The sequence below is a fragment of the Trematomus bernacchii genome, unplaced genomic scaffold, assembly GCF_902827165.1.
Source record: "Trematomus bernacchii unplaced genomic scaffold, fTreBer1.1, whole genome shotgun sequence".
NCBI lineage: Eukaryota > Metazoa > Chordata > Actinopteri > Perciformes > Nototheniidae > Trematomus > Trematomus bernacchii.
In genome coordinates, this window is record NW_022987873.1 from 1 (window position 1) to 18,991 (window position 18,991).

General features: G+C 46.1%; 2 protein-coding genes across 4 annotated transcripts in view; both read left to right on the forward strand.

Annotated features, from left to right (window-relative positions):
* The first annotated feature begins 6,042 nt into the window (after positions 1-6,042).
* Positions 6,043-7,852, forward strand: cunh7orf25 (chromosome unknown C7orf25 homolog). The gene is given in 10 exon segments (XM_034113875.1): positions 6,043-6,064; positions 6,067-6,122; positions 6,125-6,280; positions 6,282-6,313; positions 6,650-6,752; positions 6,754-6,813; positions 6,815-6,943; positions 6,945-7,394; positions 7,397-7,720; positions 7,722-7,852. Coding segments are annotated over 10 exon segments (1,416 nt in total). The 3' UTR covers positions 7,806-7,852.
* Positions 7,853-8,808: 956 nt separating this feature from the next.
* Positions 8,809-18,991, forward strand: part of si:dkey-181m9.8 (protein ELC) — a 51,520-nt gene continuing 41,337 nt past the window's right edge. For all 3 annotated transcript variants that reach the window (XM_034113863.1, XM_034113865.1, XM_034113864.1), the window contains exon 1: positions 8,809-8,909. In XM_034113863.1, the coding sequence (XP_033969754.1) occupies positions 8,868-8,909 (42 nt within the window). In that variant the 5' untranslated portion in view covers positions 8,809-8,867. The remainder of the gene's footprint in view (positions 8,910-18,991) is intronic.

Consider the following 18,991-nt stretch of genomic DNA (forward strand, 5'->3'; position numbering starts at 1 on the left):
GCCAACACACTGGGAGTCACTATGTTCATGCTCAACACACTGGGAGTCACTATGTTCATGTCCAACACACTGGGAGTCACTATGTTCATGCCAACACACTGGGAGTCACTATGTTCATGCCAACACACTGGGAGTCACTATGTTCATGCAACACACTGGGAGTCACTATGTCATGTCAACACACTGGGAGTCACTATGTTCATGCCAACACACTGGGAGTCACTATGTTCATGCCACACACACTGGGAGTCACTATGTTCATGCCAACACACTGGGAGTCACTATGTTCATGCCAACACACTGGGAGTCACTATGTTCATGTCAACAACACTGGGAGTCACTATGTTCATGCCAACACACTGGGAGTCACTATGTTCATGCCAACACACTGGGAGTCACTATGTTCATGTCCAACACTGGGAGTCACTATGTTCATGCCAACACACTGGGAGTCACTATGTTTCATGCTCAACACACTGGGAGTCACTATGTTCATGCCAACACACTGGGAGTCACTATGTTCATGCTCAACACCTGGGAGTCACTATGTTCATGCCAACACACTGGGAGTCACTATGTTCATGTCACACACTGGAGTCACTATGTTCATGCAACACACTGGGAGTCACTATGTTCATGCTCAACAACTGGGAGTCACTATGTTCACCAACACTGGGAGTCACTATGTTCATGTCAACACACTGGGAGTCACTATGTTCATGCCAACACACTGGGAGTCACTATGTTCATGCCAACACATACTGGGAGTCACTATTGTTCATGCTCAACACACTGGGATCACTATGTTCATGCTCAACACTGGGAGTCACTATGTTCATGCTCAACACACTGGAGTCACTATGTTCATTCCAACATACTGGGAGTCACTATGTTCATGCCAACACACTGGGAGTCACTATGTTCATGCCACACACTGGGAGTCACTATGTTCATGCTCAACACACTGGGAGTCACTATGTTCATGCTCAACACACTGGAGTCACTATGTTCATTGCTCAACACACTGGGAGTCACTATGTTCATGCTCAACATACTGGGAGTCACTATGTTCATGCTCACACGGGGAGTCACTATGTTCATGCCAACACACTGGGAGTCACTATGTTCATGCCAACACACTGGGAGTCACTATGTTCATGCTCAACACACTGGGAGTCACTATGTTCATGTCAACACAACACCTGGGAGTCACTATGTTCATGTCAACACACTGGGAGTCACTATGTTCATGCTCAACATACTGGGAGTCACTATGTTCATGCTCAACACACTGGGAGTCACTATGTTCATTCACCAACACTGGGAGTCACTATGTTCATGTCAACATACTGGGAGTCACTATGTTCATGCAACATACTGGGAGTCACTATGTTCATGCAACCACTGGGAGTCACTATGTTCATGCTCAACACACTGGGAGTCACTATGTTTCATGCTCACACACTGGGAGTCACTATGTTTCAATGCTCAACACCTGGGAGTCACTATGTTCATGCTCAACACACTGGGAGTCACTATGTTCATGTCAACACACTGGGAGTCACTATGTTCATGTCAACACACTGGGAGTCACTATGTTCATGTCAACACACTGGGAGTCACTATGTTCATGTCAACACACTGGGAGTCACTATGTTCATGCTCAACACACTGGGAGTCACTATGTTCATGCTCAACATACTGGGAGTCACTATGTTCATGCTCAACACACTGGGAGTCACTATGTTTCATGCCAACACACTGGGAGTCACTATGTTCATGTCAACACACTGGGAGTCACTATGTTCATGCTCAACACACTGGGAGCACTATGTTCATGCTCAACACACTGGGAGTCACTATGTTCATGTCACACACTGGGAGTCACTATGTTTCATGTCAACACACTGGGAGTCACTATGTTCATGTCAACACACTGGGAGTCACTATGTTCATGCAACACACTGGGAGTCACTATGTTCATTCTCAACACACTGGGAGTCACTATGTTCATGTCAACACACTGGGAGTCACTATGTTCATGTCACACACTGGGATCACTATGTTCATGCCTCACATACTGGGAGTCACTATGTTCATGCTCAACACACTGGGAGTCACTATGTTCATGCACACACCTGGGAGTCACTATGTTCATGCTCAACATACTGGGAGTCACTATGTTCATGTGCAACATACTGGGAGTCACTATGTCATGCCAACACACTGGGAGTCACTATGTTCATGCTCAACACCTGGGAGTCACTATGTTCATGCCAACACACTGGGAGTCACTATGTTCATGCTCAACACACTGGGAGTCACTATGTTCATGTCAACACACTGGGAGTCACTATGTTCATGTCAACACACTGGGAGTCACTATGTTCATGTCAACACACTGGGAGTCACTATGTTCATGTCAACACACTGGGAGTCACTATGTTCATGCACACACTGGGAGTCACTATGTTCATGTCAACACACTGGGAGTCACTATGTTCATGTCAACACACTGGGAGTCACTATGTTCATGCTCAACACACTGGGAGTCACTATGTTCATGTCCAACACACTGGGAGTCACTATGTTCATGCTCAACATACTGGGAGTCACTATGTTCATGCCAACACTGGGAGTCACTATGTTCATGCCAACACACTGGGAGTCACTATGTTCATGCTCAACACACTGGGAGTCACTATGTTCATGCTCAACACACTGGGAGTCACTATGTTCATGCCAACACCTGGAGTCACTATGTTCATGCTCAACACACTGGGAGTCACTATGTTCATGCTCAACATACTGGGAGTCACTATATTTCATGCTCAACATACTGGGAGTCACTATGTTTCATGCCAACACACTGGGAGTCACTATGTTCATGCTCAACATACTGGGAGTCACTATGTTCATGCTCAACACTGGGAGTCACTATGTTCATGCCAACACCTGGGAGTCCTATGTTCATGCCAAACACTGGAGTCACTATGTTCATGTCAACACACTGGGAGTCACTATGTTCATGCTCACACACTGGGAGTCACTATGTTCATGCTCAAACACTGGAGTCACTATGTTCATGTCCAACACACTGGGAGTCACTATGTTCATGCCAACACACTGGGAGTCACTATGTTCATGTCAACACACTGGGAGTCACTATGTTCATGTCAACAACTGGGAGTCACTATGTTCATGCCAACACACTGGGAGTCACTATGTTCATGTCAACATACTGGGAGTCACTATGTTCATGCTCAACACACTGGGAGTCACTATGTTCATGCCAACACTGGGAGTCACTATGTTCATGCCAACACACTGGAGTCACTATGTTCATGTCAACATACTGGGAGTCACTATGTTCATGCTCAACACACTGGGAGTCACTATGTTCATGCCAACACACTGGGAGTCACTATGTTCATGCCAACACACTGGATCACTATGTTCATGCCAACACCTGGGGTCACTATGTTCATGCTCAACACACTGGGTCACTATGTTCATGTCAACACTGGAGTCACTATGTTCATGCCAACACACTGGGAGTCACTATGTTCATGCAACACACTGGGAATTCTTCCCAAAGGTCAAGGAATACCATGATCATAACACCAGAGGGAGCTCCACATCATGTAAAACCCAGATTTGGCACAAAAAAAGGGGAATACACATATCGCAATTATGCCACATCAAGGTGGAACGCTCTTCCCACACAACTGTAAAGGAAAGTAAAACTATACTTACCTTCAAAACCTCTCTTAAAGAGCACCTTCGGGGGAAAGCATTGCAAAACTGGCCCCGGTAATGGTACAAATCTCAACCTGTCGTACAATGGACAGCTTCCCCCCCCCATCTATGTATATACTCGCATTTTAGACTCTGTTACTAACTATATCTGTAGACTTGGTATGTCTTAAATGTCCGGTTAGGATGTATTAGAACGAAATCTAAATGAAAATTGTAAATAAGCCATCTGTATGTAAAAACCACCTGTATGTAAATTGTAAATAAGCCATCTGTATGTCAAATATGTCTTATATGTCTTAAATGATATGATGAATTGGAAATGGGGGACCCTGATGTAAACAAGACGAAAGTCTTTCTCTGGTCTGCATCCCCTTAACAATTGTATGTTTTGAGCTGTACTGTACTGTACCCAATATACAAGCTGTTAATAAACTTTTCAATCAATCAATCAATCAGTCACTATGTTCATGTCAACACACTGGGAGTCACTATGTTCATGCTCAACACACTGGGAGTCACTATGTTCATGCTCAACACACTGGGAGTCACTATGTTCATGCCTCATGTGGATAAACAAGAAAAAGGTTTATTATGAACACAAACAATCCACATTAATATTGTCAAAAAATGGGAGTAAGAAAGTTGAAAGTGTGAATATTGAATCGTCTCTTTTTGTTCTAAATGTATCCGAAGCATCTGTGACTGTCATGTTGTTTTCTTTGATCGCAGTGTGTGTTGTGTAGTGTGTGTGTGTGGTGTGTGTGTGTGTGTGTGTGTGTGTGTGTGTGTCTGCTTGCTTGTGTTCTCCATATTTTACAAGAGGCAGTGGTTTGAATCGTCAGAGTTGTTGTAAGATGTCTACAATACAGAGGAGACCAGTCGCTCCGCCTGTCATCGAGGATAGGAGTCGAGGACGCGGTCCGGACCTCGGTGACCTCAATGGTGGATACGGCCCACCCCCCTCCCCCCAGCCATCAGCTGATTTAAATGACCGGGTCACAGGTCACGCTCTTATTCTGAAAGTCTGCCGGAAGCTGCCTTGTTGTTCCTCACAGCTGACGACAGTGAGCGTTAGCATTAGCATTAGCATTCCTCGCAGATTATACTTCTTGATAATATCATATATAGATCTGGACCCGGACCTCTGTCTCTGGACCCGGACCCCTGTCTCTGGGACCCCCTGTCTCTGGACCCGGACCTCTGTCTCTGGACCCGGACCTCTGTCTCTGGGACCCCTGTCTCTGGACCCGGACAGTAAGTCTCGCTTTGCTTTAAAACACTTCATCTGGAGCTCCTGTAATGAGCTGCGCAGATTCTTATCTCCTAAAGAAACTTCACAGTTAAAAATGAACTGTTGAAAGAGTTTCAGGAGAGAAACTAAATATTAATATGAGTTTTTAATCAAATACAGGACCGATAAGAGTGGATAACAACATCATATACTAACTGTTAGATATCCTTTAAGATGTGTAAGTATAGTTAGATATATATAGTTGGATATAACATAAGGACAATGAACCAGGTAGACAGGTGGCTAACATTAGCTAGCACCTGACAGGCGGCTAACATTAGCTAGCACCTGACAGGTGGCTAACATTAGCTAGCACCTGACAGGTGGCTAACATTAGCTAGCACCCTGACAGGTGGCTAACATTAGCTAGCACCCTGACAGGTGGCTAACATTAGCTAGCACCCTGACAGGTGGCTAACATTAGCTAGCACCCTGACAGGTGGCTAACATTAGCTAGCACCTGACAGGTGGCTAACATTAGCTAGCACCTGACAGGTGGCTAACATTAGCTAGCACCCTGACAGGTGGCTAACATTAGCTAGCACCCTGACAGGTGGCTAACATTAGCTAGCACCCTGACAGGTGGCTAACATTAGCTAGCACCCTGACAGGCGGCTAACATTAGCTAGCACCCTGACAGGCGGCTAATATTAGCTAGCACCCTGACAGGTGGCTAACATTAGCTAGCACCCTGACAGGCGGCTAACATTAGCTAGCACCCTGACAGGTGGCTAACATTAGCTAGCACCCTGACAGGTGGCTAACCTGTTACCCAGGTGCGATCTAAAGGTTCTTGTTGTCCCTCCCCAGGTGCGATCTAAAGGTTCTTGTTGTCCCTCCCCAGGTGCGATCTAAAGGTTCTTGTTGTCCCTCCCCAGGTGCGATCTAAAGGTTCTTGTTGTCCCTCCCCAGGTGCGATCTAAAGGTTCTTGTTGTCCCTCCCCAGGTGCGATCTAAAGGTTCTTGTTGTCCCTCCCCAGGTGTGATGCAGCATGTCTCTGCAGGAGGTCTTGCAGCGCGCATCTCTTCAGCTCAGAGTCTGCTGCAGCAGGCGCAGGATCTGTGTGGGGGGGGGGCGTGTGGAGGGGGGGGGGCAAGCTGCTGGGGAGGCTGCGGGCCGAGCTGCGCTTCCTGCGGCGGGTGCAGAGTGAAGGGGGGGGGTGAAGGCGTCTCCCTGCACAGCAGCAACCTGCGCACCTGACGGCCATCGTGGAGTCTCTGCAGAGCGTGGGGGGGGGTGGTGGCCCTGCTGCACGTCTTCAGGTACACATTCACTCACTCACTCACTCACACACTCACTCACACACTCACTCACTCACTCACTCTCACACCCACTCACTCACACACTCACTCACTCACTCACTCACTCACTCACACACTCACCCACTCACTCACCCACTCACTCACCCACTCACTCACTCACTCACACACTCACTCACTCACTCACTCACTCAGTCACTCACTCACTCACTCACTCACACACACACACACCCACTCACCCACTCACTCACTCACCCACTCACTCACTCACTCACTCACTCACTCACACACACTCTCACTCTCACTCTCACTAACTGTGTCTCTGCCTCCTGTCTCCAGGTACACAGACTCAGCGGGGGATCCTCGCTCGCTGCAGGTGGACGTGGTTTCGGACGGGGGGCTCACCTGGGTGAAGGCGGTGGGGAGGAAGGCTGAAGCTCTGCCCAAGGCATCTGGCAGGGGGGGGGGGTCAGTACGGAGAGAAGAGCATCATCAGCCAGGCCAGAGGACTTCCTGTCTGCCGCCAACAGCAGGAAGTCCAGTAACAAACACCCCCACGTCGTCTTCGCCTTCTACAACGGGGTCTCCCACGCCATGGCGCAGCAGCTCGGGGTCATGGGGGTCAGCGTCAGGGGGGGACATTGTGGCCGTCAATGCCATATGGGGGAGGAGCCAGAGGGAGAGGGGGAGGAGCCCAGAGGGGGAGGAGCCAGAGGGGGAGGAGTCGGATGAGGACGGGGAGGAAGAGCCACCCTCCCCCATCGTGGCTGTCAATGCCATGATGGAGGAGGGGGAGGAGCAGCCAGTTGGGGAGGGGGAGGGGCAGGGGCCAAATGAGGGGGAGGAGCCTGGTGAAGGAGAGGAGGCTGGTGAAGGGGAGGAGCCTGGTGAGGAGGAGGAGCCTGATGAGGACCCCTCCCCCTCCAGGGTGCAGCGTGGCAGGGTTCTGGCCCGCCTCTCCTTCCCTGCTCAGCGCCTCCCTCTCTCCTGCCTCAGAGTGAACCTGGACATCACGACTCTCATCAGCTGCGTGTCCTCTCTGAGTCATGGCGGCTGCTTCTTCTCCTTCAGAGAGGGTGTTTCTGACAGAGCAGGGCGGCTCAGGAGCGTCTGAGCCCTGTCCTGCCGCAGCTCAGAGCCTTCATGGAGGGGAAGCAGCTGTTCGCCTGCAGCGCTGCAGTGACAGACTTCCGGTTGATCCTGGAGACGCTGGGGGGTCCGGGGGAGAAGCAGAGAGGGGAGCAGCTGCTGAGGAGCCTCACTCTGATGGAGGACCAGCCGTCTCAACGCTCTCTGAAGCTCGCGCTCAGCCACAAGGTCACACAGCGCTCCGTCAGCATCTTCGGCACCGGGGACTCGCTCAGAGCCGTTACCATGACAGCCAACGGGCGCTTCGTCAGGGCGGCGGGCCAATCAGGGCGTCCGATACAACGTGTTCATGCACCAACCCAGAGCGCTGACGGAGGGCAAGGAGTGGAGGGCCACGCCCCTCTGAGCGCCATCTTTATGTCATGTGATCATCAATAAAGCCTCACTTCCTGCTCTGATGTCACTTCCTGTTTGTCACACAAGCTACTGCATTTACCAAAACACAAGTTTCAGGGAAAGTGGGTCTGATGAAATATAAATACATATTAAATATATATATTAAATATAAATACATGGAGAAAAAAATATATACATATAAAATATATATTTTAAAATATAAATACATGGAAAAAATATATATACATATAAAATATATACATATTAAAATATTTATATTTAGGTTTGATGTGTTTATTGTGTGCATTTGTTTGAATATAAAGAATGCTGCATTTATTCTGTGTGTTGGATTAAAGTAATATTATTATAACTCATAACAATCAGGTTATTAATACATGTAGTGATAATAATCATGTTATTAATACATGTAGTGATAATCATGTTATTAATACATGTAGTGATAATAATCATGTTATTAATACATGTAGTGATAATCATGTTATTAATACATGTAGTGATAATAATCATGTTATTAATACATGTAGTGATAATCATGTTATTAATACATGTAGTGATGATAATCAGGTTATTAATACATGTAGTGATAATAATCATGTTATTAATACATGTAGTGATAATCATGTTATTAATACATGTAGTGATAATAATCATGTTATTAATACATGTAGTGATAATCATGTTATTAATACATGTAGTGATAATGCATGTTATTAATACATGTAGTGATGATAATCAGGTTATAATACATGTAGTGATGATAATCAGGTTATTAATACATGTAGTGATGATAATAATCATGTTATTAATACATGTCGTGATAATCATGTTATTAATACATGTAGTGATGATAATAATCATGTTATTAATACATGTCGTGGTGATAATAACAACATTGATATACATATTCTTTATAACTGATGAAATATAAACAGGAGTTTCTTCCAGTCTTCGTGCTTTTAATCTGAAAAGCTGGAAGGGGCCGTGGGTGTGTCCCTCTAGCTGTTAGCATGTTAGCTTGTTAGCTGCGGGTGTTCCTGAGTTTCTGGATGAAATGAGAGTCGGATCCGGGGAGGAACTGCGGACTCTGAAGGAGGTGAGGACCCCCCCCCCCACACACTTTATTTACTCAACACTAAACAACAACACCTGATGCTAACCGCTAGTGCAGCTCCATTCACAACGGTTAGCTTCGTTAGCTTATGCTAAAAACAAAAGTGTTCTCATCAGCAGCAGCGCGAGCCATCAGAGGCTCCTACAGTGCAATATGTATATATATATGTTATATAATGTATATATAAATATATATATATCCTCCTGGGACCCGAGGAATGTTTTCCAATCTCTATTTTTCATTTCCTACTTATTTAGTGTACGGTGGCCGGCAGGTGCAAACGCTGAACTACTACTTGGGGTTAAAAAAACATCTTGCAATTTAGACTTTTTTAATTGAATTGGATGTTTAAATGTTACAGTACGTCCACTGTAGAGGACGCCAGGACCATTTCAGTGTGAGAAGACATGAACAGATAGACTGTGTCCACTGTAGAGGACGCCAGGACCATTTCAGTGTGAGAAGTCATGAACAGATATGTCCACTGTAGAGGACGCCAGGACCATTTCAGTGTGAGAAGACATGAACAGATAGACTATGTCCACTGTAGAGGACGCCAGGACCATTTCAGTGTGAGAAGACATGAACAGATAGACTATGTCCACTGTAGAGGACGCCAGGACCATTTCAGTGTGAGAAGTCATGAACAGATATGTCCACTGTAGAGGACGCCAGGACCATTTTAGTGTGAGAAGACATGACAGATAGACTATGTCCACTGTAGAGGACGCCCAGGACCATTTCAGTGTGAGAAGACATGAACAGATATGTCCACTGTAGAGGACGCCAGGACCATTTCAGTGTGAGAAGACATGAACAGATAGACTATGTCCACTGTAGAGGACGCCAGGACCATTCAGTGTGAGAAGACATGACAGATATGTCCCTGTAGAGGACGCCAGGACCATTTTCAGTGTGAGAAGTCATGAACAGATAGAGTATGTCCACTGTAGAGGACGCCAGGACCATTTCAGTGTGAGAAGACATGAACAGATAGACTATGTCCACTGTAGAGGACGCCAGGACCATTTCAGTGTGAGAAGAACATGAACAGATAGACTATGTCCACTGTAGAGGACGCCAGGACCATTTCAGTGTGAGAAGACATGAACAGATAGACTATGTCCACTGTAGAGGACGCCAGGACCATTTCAGTGTGAGAAGACATGAACAGATTAGACTATGTCCACTGTAGAGGACGCCAGGACCATTTCAGTGTGAGAAGACATGAACAGATAGACTATGTCCACTGTAGAGGACGCCAGGACCATTCAGTGTGAGAAGACATGAACAGATAGACTATGTCCACTGTAGAGGACGCCAGGACCATTTCAGTGTGAGAAGACATGAACAGATAGACTATGTCCACAGTAGAGGACGCAGACCATTTCAGTGTGAGAAGACATGAACAATAGACTATGTCCACTGTAGAGGACGCCAGGACCATTTCAGTGTGAGAAGACATGAACAGATAGACTATGTCCACTGTAGAGGACGCCAGGACCATTTCAGTGTGAGAAGACATGAACAGATAGACTGTGTCCACTGTAGAGGACGCCAGGACCATTTCAGTGTGAGAAGACATGAACAGATAGACTATGTCCACTGTAGAGGACGCCAGGACCATTTCAGTGTGAGAAGACATGAACAGATAGACTATGTCCACTGTAGAGGACGCCAGGACCATTTCAGTGTGAGAAGACATGAACAGATAGACTGTGTCCACTGTAGAGGACGCCAGGACCCATTTCAGTGTGAGAAGACATTGAACAGATAGATGATAGGGACAGTGTTTCCCCTGGGTTTACTGCTTTTGGGGGGCTGCTGCCTGAGGGGGGGGGGTGGCCGTGTTTCCCTGGGTTACTGCTTTGGGGGGGTGCTGCCTGAGGGGGGGGGGGGGGGGGGGGGGGGGGGGGGGGGCAGTGTTTCCCCTGGGTTTACTGCTTTGGGGGGTGCTGCCTAAGGAGGGGGGAGGTGCTGCCTGAGGATGGGGGGGGGGGCAGTGTTTCCCCTGGGTTTACTGCTTTGGGGGGGCTGCTGCCTGAGGGGGGGGGGGGGGGGGGGGGCATTGGGATATATTTTTTTTAAATCTCCTCTGGAGCAGAGAGAGGAGCTGTGGACTATAAAGATAATAAAGAGCACATGTTCAATGTGAAAAGTGACAGTAGATATAGATTAGTTGCAATTTGGTGCTATATATATCTATATATATATCTATATATATATATATATATATATATATATATATTAAAAAAAAAATAATAATAAAAAAAATAATTAAAAAGATAATAATTATAATCTTTTTTTGAACACCTTGAATGTCAGGGGGGGCGTGGGGCTCCGTTGGCGAGAAAGAGAAAACACTGGGTTGTGTGATGATTAAACTTACCTCTGTCTGTTCTCTCTCCCAGGGTGTTCGGGCAAAAGAGTTCCCCCGGCCCCGCACACCTCTAAATATAGTTCCGGGAGGGAAACGGCAAAGTGGTAGTCTCCAGGGGGAGGTCGACATTTTTGCGCATAGATATTTGTATTTAATGTATATTGTCATAGATAGATAGATAGATAGATCGTACTTTATTGATCCCAAATTGGGAAATTGTTTTTGTTACAGCAGCATAACTTTATTCATGTGTATATTATTGGTAAATTGGTGGGGAAATATTTAGTAAATGTGTATATAGTTGTGGTAAATCGTTTGCTTAGATCAGTGGTTACATATAATTGTAACGCAATACATGATTGTCACTAAAAGCCTTTACATTACAATAAAATATAAAAAATAATTGATTAATTAATTTGAATAAAGATTCAAGTGAGTAGCTATTAAAGGCATAACAAGACAGACATGTATAATTCTTTCTTTATAGAAATGTTTCTTCTGCCCGTAAAGTGTCCAAACCAGGCTTTTCTGGATCAGCCATTGTCCATGCCGGTTTCACATTATTTGTCACAGTTGCTCCGATCAGATCGGTCTCCTCCATTTTGTAGATTATTTACGACTTTTGAATCCACATAAACACATCGGCAAAATCCGGCTTACTTTGAGCATGTTGTTTTAAAACAGTTGAATCCCTTTGTGAATTGTTTCCACTTGCGCCGTCCATTCATTTCTTCATACAGCGGGAATCCAAATGGATCCTGAGTCCAATAACCATCAAAGTCACTCTCACCCTCCTTTAACAACATACTTCACATTCATCCAGTTTGGGACAGGATGTAGCACTTTGAGACTTTTCAACTTTAATTACTGCTGTTGCCCCCCCCCCCCCCCCCTTGTGTGTGTGTGTGTGTGTGTGTGTGTGTGGGGGGGGCGCAACTTCCAACAGGAGTCATTTGGGGGGGCTCTTGGGAACAAAGGTTGGGAACCCCTTGCTTAGATTAATGATAATTGGTATGTGCCAGCCAATGAAGATCTGAGGCCTCCTATAAAAGGCAGTCAGTGTTGTTGAGAACGGGAGTTGTATACTGTGTGGGTGGTGGAGGACAGCCATGTGGTCACAGTGGATGGAAAATAATAAACAGTTTTCTGTGGAAAACACCAACCTGCCTGCTTCTTGCTTTTGCCTCCATGGCCGCTCTAACAAGTGGTGTCAGAAGTAAAGGCCTAACAAACACTTTGAGGAAAGACAAAGATGCCCTGAGGAACAAAGAAGCCAGCGCAACAGATGGAGCCAGATATGACGGTGCACCGGCTGTCCAGGTGACGGTTGCACCGGCTGTCCAGGTGACGGGCAGACTCTTGTCTGTTTCAATACATCCAGAGATTAGCAATTGGAGAGAAGAGTCCGTGCACCAAGAGCAGAGATGGAGGAACTGCACCTCGAGCCCAGGTGACAGAATTAAGAGAAGAATCGGAAAACAGAACCACGATGAGGAGGATGATGATGATGAGGAGGACGGGGAGGAGCTCAGGTTACGCCATTGGGGAGAAGAGCACCCACACTTCCGTAGAGACCCCAAGTTAATGCCACTCACTCCTGAAGATGATATTGAGCACTTTATGACAACGTTTGAAAGAATGGCCACTGTCTGCCTATGGCCAAAAGAAGATTGGGCTATTCAGCTTGTGCCACTGCTCACAGGTAAAGCACGCAGTGCCTTTGTTTTCATCACAGGACTCAGTAGAATACTGATCGGCAGCTGATGCCTACAAAAGAAGGTTTCGGTCATTGGAAATATATCGGGGGGAAACTCCACGTGAACTCTATGTACGGTTTAAAAGGACATTTTTTACAAATGGGTCAAACCAGGGCGATCCGATGTTGAAAAGATATCTGAGTTTGATGATACTGGAGCAGTTCTTGAGAATGGTGGACCCGGAGCTAGAGGTCTGGATCCGAGAGAGAGACCCGCGTCTGCTGAGGACGCCGCCAGACTAACAGAGGTTTCCTGTCAGCCAGAACCGGGACTAGAAGAACCACCTTCGGCCGCGAGGCATACTCGCTTGCACGCAAGTAAGTCCAATGGGGGGTGAATGGGGTGGGCAAAATGAGATTAGGCCTCAGCATCTTCACTAGTCCTAGCCTAGCTCCAAGTCGTTTCCCAGCGCAGACACACGCTGCTATCAGTTGTAACGGTTTAGGTCACATTCAGTATACTTGCCCAACAACCAGACAGAGCAAGCCAGCCCTGTTGTGTGTAGTTCCAGGACCCACCCACCCTGCCCCTGGTAATGCTGATGCGCTCATTGCCCCAGTGTTAGTAAATGGTCGGCGTGAAGAGGCACTCTTAGACTCTGGTAGCTTTCAGACGGTGGTTTGGCTAGCATAGTGCCTAGAGAAAGGTGGAGTGAGAAAAAGTGTAACATTAGTTGTGTCCACGGGTTGATGAAAAGTTGTACCCCACAGCTGAAGTTTATCTACCGTAGGGGGTCAGACTTACCTCCTCCCAGTAGCTTTAGTGCCTAAACTACCATACCCAGTTATCCCTGGCCATGATGTCTCCACACTGCTTGACTTGGGTAGATAAGGCTAAGGCTAACAGAGGGATTCCCAGACGGGTAGAGGCGGGGGGTTGGAGGTTCCTGCCCAGGAGTTGGATCAGCAGCAACAGTTAGAGCCCCAGGTGTCAGCAAAAGCATGTAACATGGTGGTGACTAGGGCACGTAAAGAGACAAATACTCTGGAGGAGTTACCTTGCTTACATGCTGAGTTGAAGACGGGGCCAGTTAGAACAGGGTCAGGAAGAAACTAGGCCCAGCCAGCCTTTACAAGCCCGTAGATATACGCATTCCCCCCAGATATAGCAGCAATGCAGAGAGCTGAGTCCAACGCTAAAAACCCTGGTTAGACAAGGTCTCAGAGGTTGAGGGTGAAAAACTGGGTAAGGCAGACGGTATAACAGAGTTTGCAGCCGCTTACTTGGATGACACAGTCATTTTCAGCCAGACATGGAAGGAACACATGGCTCACCTTCGCAAGGTCCTCCAGTTGATAAAAAAGGCTGGGCTAACAATCAATCCACGCAAATGTGCGTTTGCGCAGGGTCAGGTTGAGTACCTCGGTCATGTGGGTTGGCCAGGGTGTTGTGAAACCTCGAGTGGGGAAGTGGATGCTATCCACTTGTATCCTGTGCCCACCACCAGGAGGAAGGTGCGTTCCCTTTATGGGGTTGATTGGCTGGTACAGCAAGTTCATTCCCAACTTTTCAGAGAGGGCAGCAGTGCTCACTGACCTCACCAAGAACTCTGCACCAAACAAGGTGAAATGGAGTGAAGAGTGTGATCAAGCATTTAGAGATCTCAAGAGTGCAATCACAGGTGATTCAGTCCTCTACAGTCCAGACTTTTCAAGGCCATTTACACTGCAGACTGATGCTTCGGGTGTTGGCATTGGAGCAGTGCTTCTGCAGGAAACTGGGGGAGAGCAACGTCCAGTGCTGTTCCTAAGCCGCAAGCTTCTGGACCGAGAGACAAGGTATTCAACAGTGGAGGAGTGCCTGGCCATGAAGTGGGCCATTGATTCGTTGAAGTACTATTTGCTGGGACGTCACTTCCTCCTGGAAACTGATCATCGCTCTCTGCAGTGGCTGAACCGGATGAAGGACTCCAACACACGTCTCACAGGGTGGTACCTGTCCCTGCAACCCTATGACTTTACAGTCCAGTATCGGCAGAGCCGGCCCGACACATTAAGCGACATAAGCGGCCGCTTAGGGCCACTAAGGGCCTCCTAGCAAAAACTGAAAAAAAAAAAAGAAATGTGTTAATATGCCTAGATTGCCTACTCTCAAAGTCATGTATTATATTATTGAGTCAATCATACAATACATTAACCGTGCTTTACCTGAACCTCATCATGACACTAGAGAGGACGGCAGGATTGTAATTTCCCGTGTTCAGTGAATGCAACAGAGGCAAGACACCAGACCAATCAGAGAGTTGAATGGAAATAAACATCTGTCTTATTGGCTGACAGGTACCTATCCTGTGAGCTGTGACTATGTGAAGATGGACATAAGAACATTTGTTCTTAAAAAAGACGACAATTCTCAAGCAGTGGTTCACACACCAACCCCAGAGCCAGCACTCGAGCCAGGAGAAATTACAGCTACGTTGACGTTACTTTGAATCGCGGGGGTAAGCTAAACCGTTAGCAAGTAAGCTATAGCTAGCCAGATATATTAAATAAAACACTTTGTCATACAATCTAAATGTAATGTTTTTTAGCGTTACCTGGTGATTTCAAAGAAAGCTCTCTGGAAAATGTTGACTTACTGTTCGACGTGAAGCTAGAAGCTACCTTACAGTACACAGTTGATCCGGAGTCCTGTCAGTTCAAGTGTTTCATAGTTAGCTTAGCTAAGCATCAACCTAGCACTGAAACATATGGATGTTATGTGACAGTATTTCTGAGGAAAAGTCAGCTGAAATGGTGGCATAGTTGCCACTGCTTTACGTGTCGACAGCATGTTTGAACGTATTTGCAGCAGTACATGTGGGCTGTTTGGCAACTGACGTTGCCATAACAACACCTGAATGTAAATGGGCAACCTCTTTTTGTGACAGATCTTTGCAAGAAATTATAATTCTTCTGAATGATATTCCTATTGACAGCTAGTTTCTATGTGAACATTATGAGATGGACAGCCAGAGAGAATAAAGGAAAAACAGTTATGAAATACTATATGACAGTAAAATAAGAATACAGTTTAAAAGGGGAGTGATTTGTAAAATATCCATAAAGAAACATCTGTTTCCAGTTCTGTTTCATATGGGTGTTGAGAGATGTATCCATAGATCTCTTCATTTTGCTCTCAAAGTGCACCAGATTGATGCTTTTAACTTCAATATTTAAAAAAAAATCTTCCCGGGCGAGCATGCCCCTGGACCCCCCTAGAGGAGGTGAGGACCCCCCCTAGAGGATGTTAGGTCCACGGTGTTTACATGCTTATTTATACAATATGTGCTTATGCTAACATCATAAGACAAAAGTTGGTTCTGTGTTGTGTGAAGTGAGAACGCGCTAGAGTGAGGGGGGGCCCCAAGCCAAAGCTCGCTTAGGGCCCCCAAAAGTCTAGGGCCGGCCCTGAGTATCGGGCCGGGAAAGCCAACTTGGTGGCAGACTGTCTATCCCGGGTACATGAAAACTGAGGTACTGTGCGCTTTAGGAGAAGAGGGGGCGAATGTAATGACAAGACGCCGTTACTAGAGCTCACGTTAACATGTTGATATAATCATTGTACTGTATAGGGTATATTGACACAGTATTGGCACATGATTTAAATGAACACACTTTATTAATGTATAAATATGTTTATTGACAATTGATTGAATTGCATTGTTGTGTGGGGGAGTCTCGTGTCATGCAGCGCGGACGCCGGGCTGTTCCTGCTCGCTATTCGCCCGAGTAAAGAAATGGATACGGTTCAAATGCGCATATTCATACATTGCTAACAGTACGGGTAGCGAGGATTGTTCATGAAGTAAACGTGAGAATTAGTGATTGGTTGTGTGATGATTAAACTTACCTCTGTCTGTTCTCTCTCCCAGGGTGTTCGGGCAAAAGAGTTCCCCCGGGCCCGCACACCTCTAAATATAGTTCCGGGAGGGAAACGGCAAGTGGTAGTCTCCAGGGGGGAGGTCGACATTTTTGCACATAGGTCCACTTTAAATAAAAATATCTATCATGCTATATTTGAAAAATATATTGTCAAAATCAAATCAAATCAAGTTTTATTTAGGGCCATACCTATACAAAACATGTCTGTGAAGGTTTTAAAAAAAAATACCAAACAGATCACCCATTGTAGCCATGCCTCATACTGCTCAAACCCCTCTTTTGCAGCCCTGTTACGGAGCGTCCACACAGCAGCGTTAACAAAATCTTGGAACGCTTCTGCCCATTCACTTTGAATGGGGTGACGTCACTTTGCCTCACTTTTCGCCGAACTGCATTGTGGGCAGCCATGGGCGGCGCCAGGATTTTTTTGCTGCAGTAGCTTAGCAGTTACTATATGACAGCACGGTGTTGCTAGTTCATTTTCAAAATAAATAAACAAACAATACCAGTGGGCCAAGCACGAGCCTGTTCATATTGTCACGTTCACCGCTATTCAAGATCACAGATCACGAGCCTTCAATGTCCAAAACGTTCTCTTTATTTTATGGTACTGACGGCCACAGCCACGCCTTACAGAGCCAATCAATAGTATAACACTCATTATGACTTTTCCCCACACTCCAACACAACCCCTACCGTCTCTACTCCCTACACACACACACACACCTGGAAGGGGCGGTCTCTCCCTAACTCCCACCAACAACATTGCCTAAATAACTTTACAAATGTACTAAACTGCACATCTGATAACTGAAATAACTATTAACTTGGACACGCTACAATATTATCATTAATATTTACATTAAAACATTCCTTTGACACTTATAACATTACTTTGCAAGGTAAGCACAACCAAAATAAGTTTGTAAAAGCAGAATTTTGAACACTGTTTCTGTGCTCCTACAATATGTGTGTATAATACCATTACACCCTAAGCGTACACAATAGCGCATCACCTCACCGCAAACAGACACACACACACACACACACACACACACCACACACAGGGCTCCGTTGGAGAATTATAACAAACATTAGCCAAGTAACAGTTTGCGCTTTAACTTACAACGACCCCTGATAGATCTCGCGAGAATGTGTATAAATATATATAGATTACATTTTCATAACAAAACAATGGGGTTGCTAAGCCGTTGCTAGGCCAATTGTTAATTGTTAATTGTTTAAAGCTACCCCCTGGCGCCGCCCCCTGTGGGCAGCAGAGCGGAGATTTCAGGATTTCAGGATTCAAGTTGAGCAATGTTCAACTTTTGAAGCTGAGGTGGAAGCGTCAGCCAATCAAATCCCGTGTATGCAAATCGACAGTTCAAGCTCTAGCCAATCAAACGGCGTGTATGCTGGGAGAGACATACCGCAGGTCATTTCCTCATATTCCAAAACATGAGGAGAAATGAAGCGGTAGGGAATCACCCGGTGCTTTATGACCAGTCCCTATTTACCTACCGGGATACAAACCGGAGGAGCCAGGCATGGAGGGAGGTGGCAGAGACAGTGGTAGGTCTTCGCCTGTTTGGGGAGTTTATATCCACTTTACTTCAAACTTTTTTGCTTCGTATGTCGGGGGCGGGAGATTCATGTGATTGGTTGTTGGTGCCTTGCTCGCAAAAAATCCCCAAGCTTCAGATACGCCCACCTCCAAGATTTTTTTAACGCTGCTGTGTGGACGGGCCGTTAGAGAAATGCGGATCTTGGGTCCTTAGCTTGAAATTATTTCTGAAATAGTATGGAGCTCAAATGCTTTTTCTCTTGCGGGTTTATCACAAGGTGAGTTCTTTTTTATTTCCTGCTTTTTAAACACATGTGCTCTCCAGTACAGGTTAGCTCTGAGTGTTAGCGACGCTTGCTAATGTAAACAAAGACGAGATTACGTCCAAATCACGTCAGGCATTGTTTCTGATAGCAACTTTCTGTGGGTCCGCCGCCGTCACCTCGGATGGAAATCTGTATCCGCTCGTTGTACACCTGTTTTTAAAAGATTTGGGTACG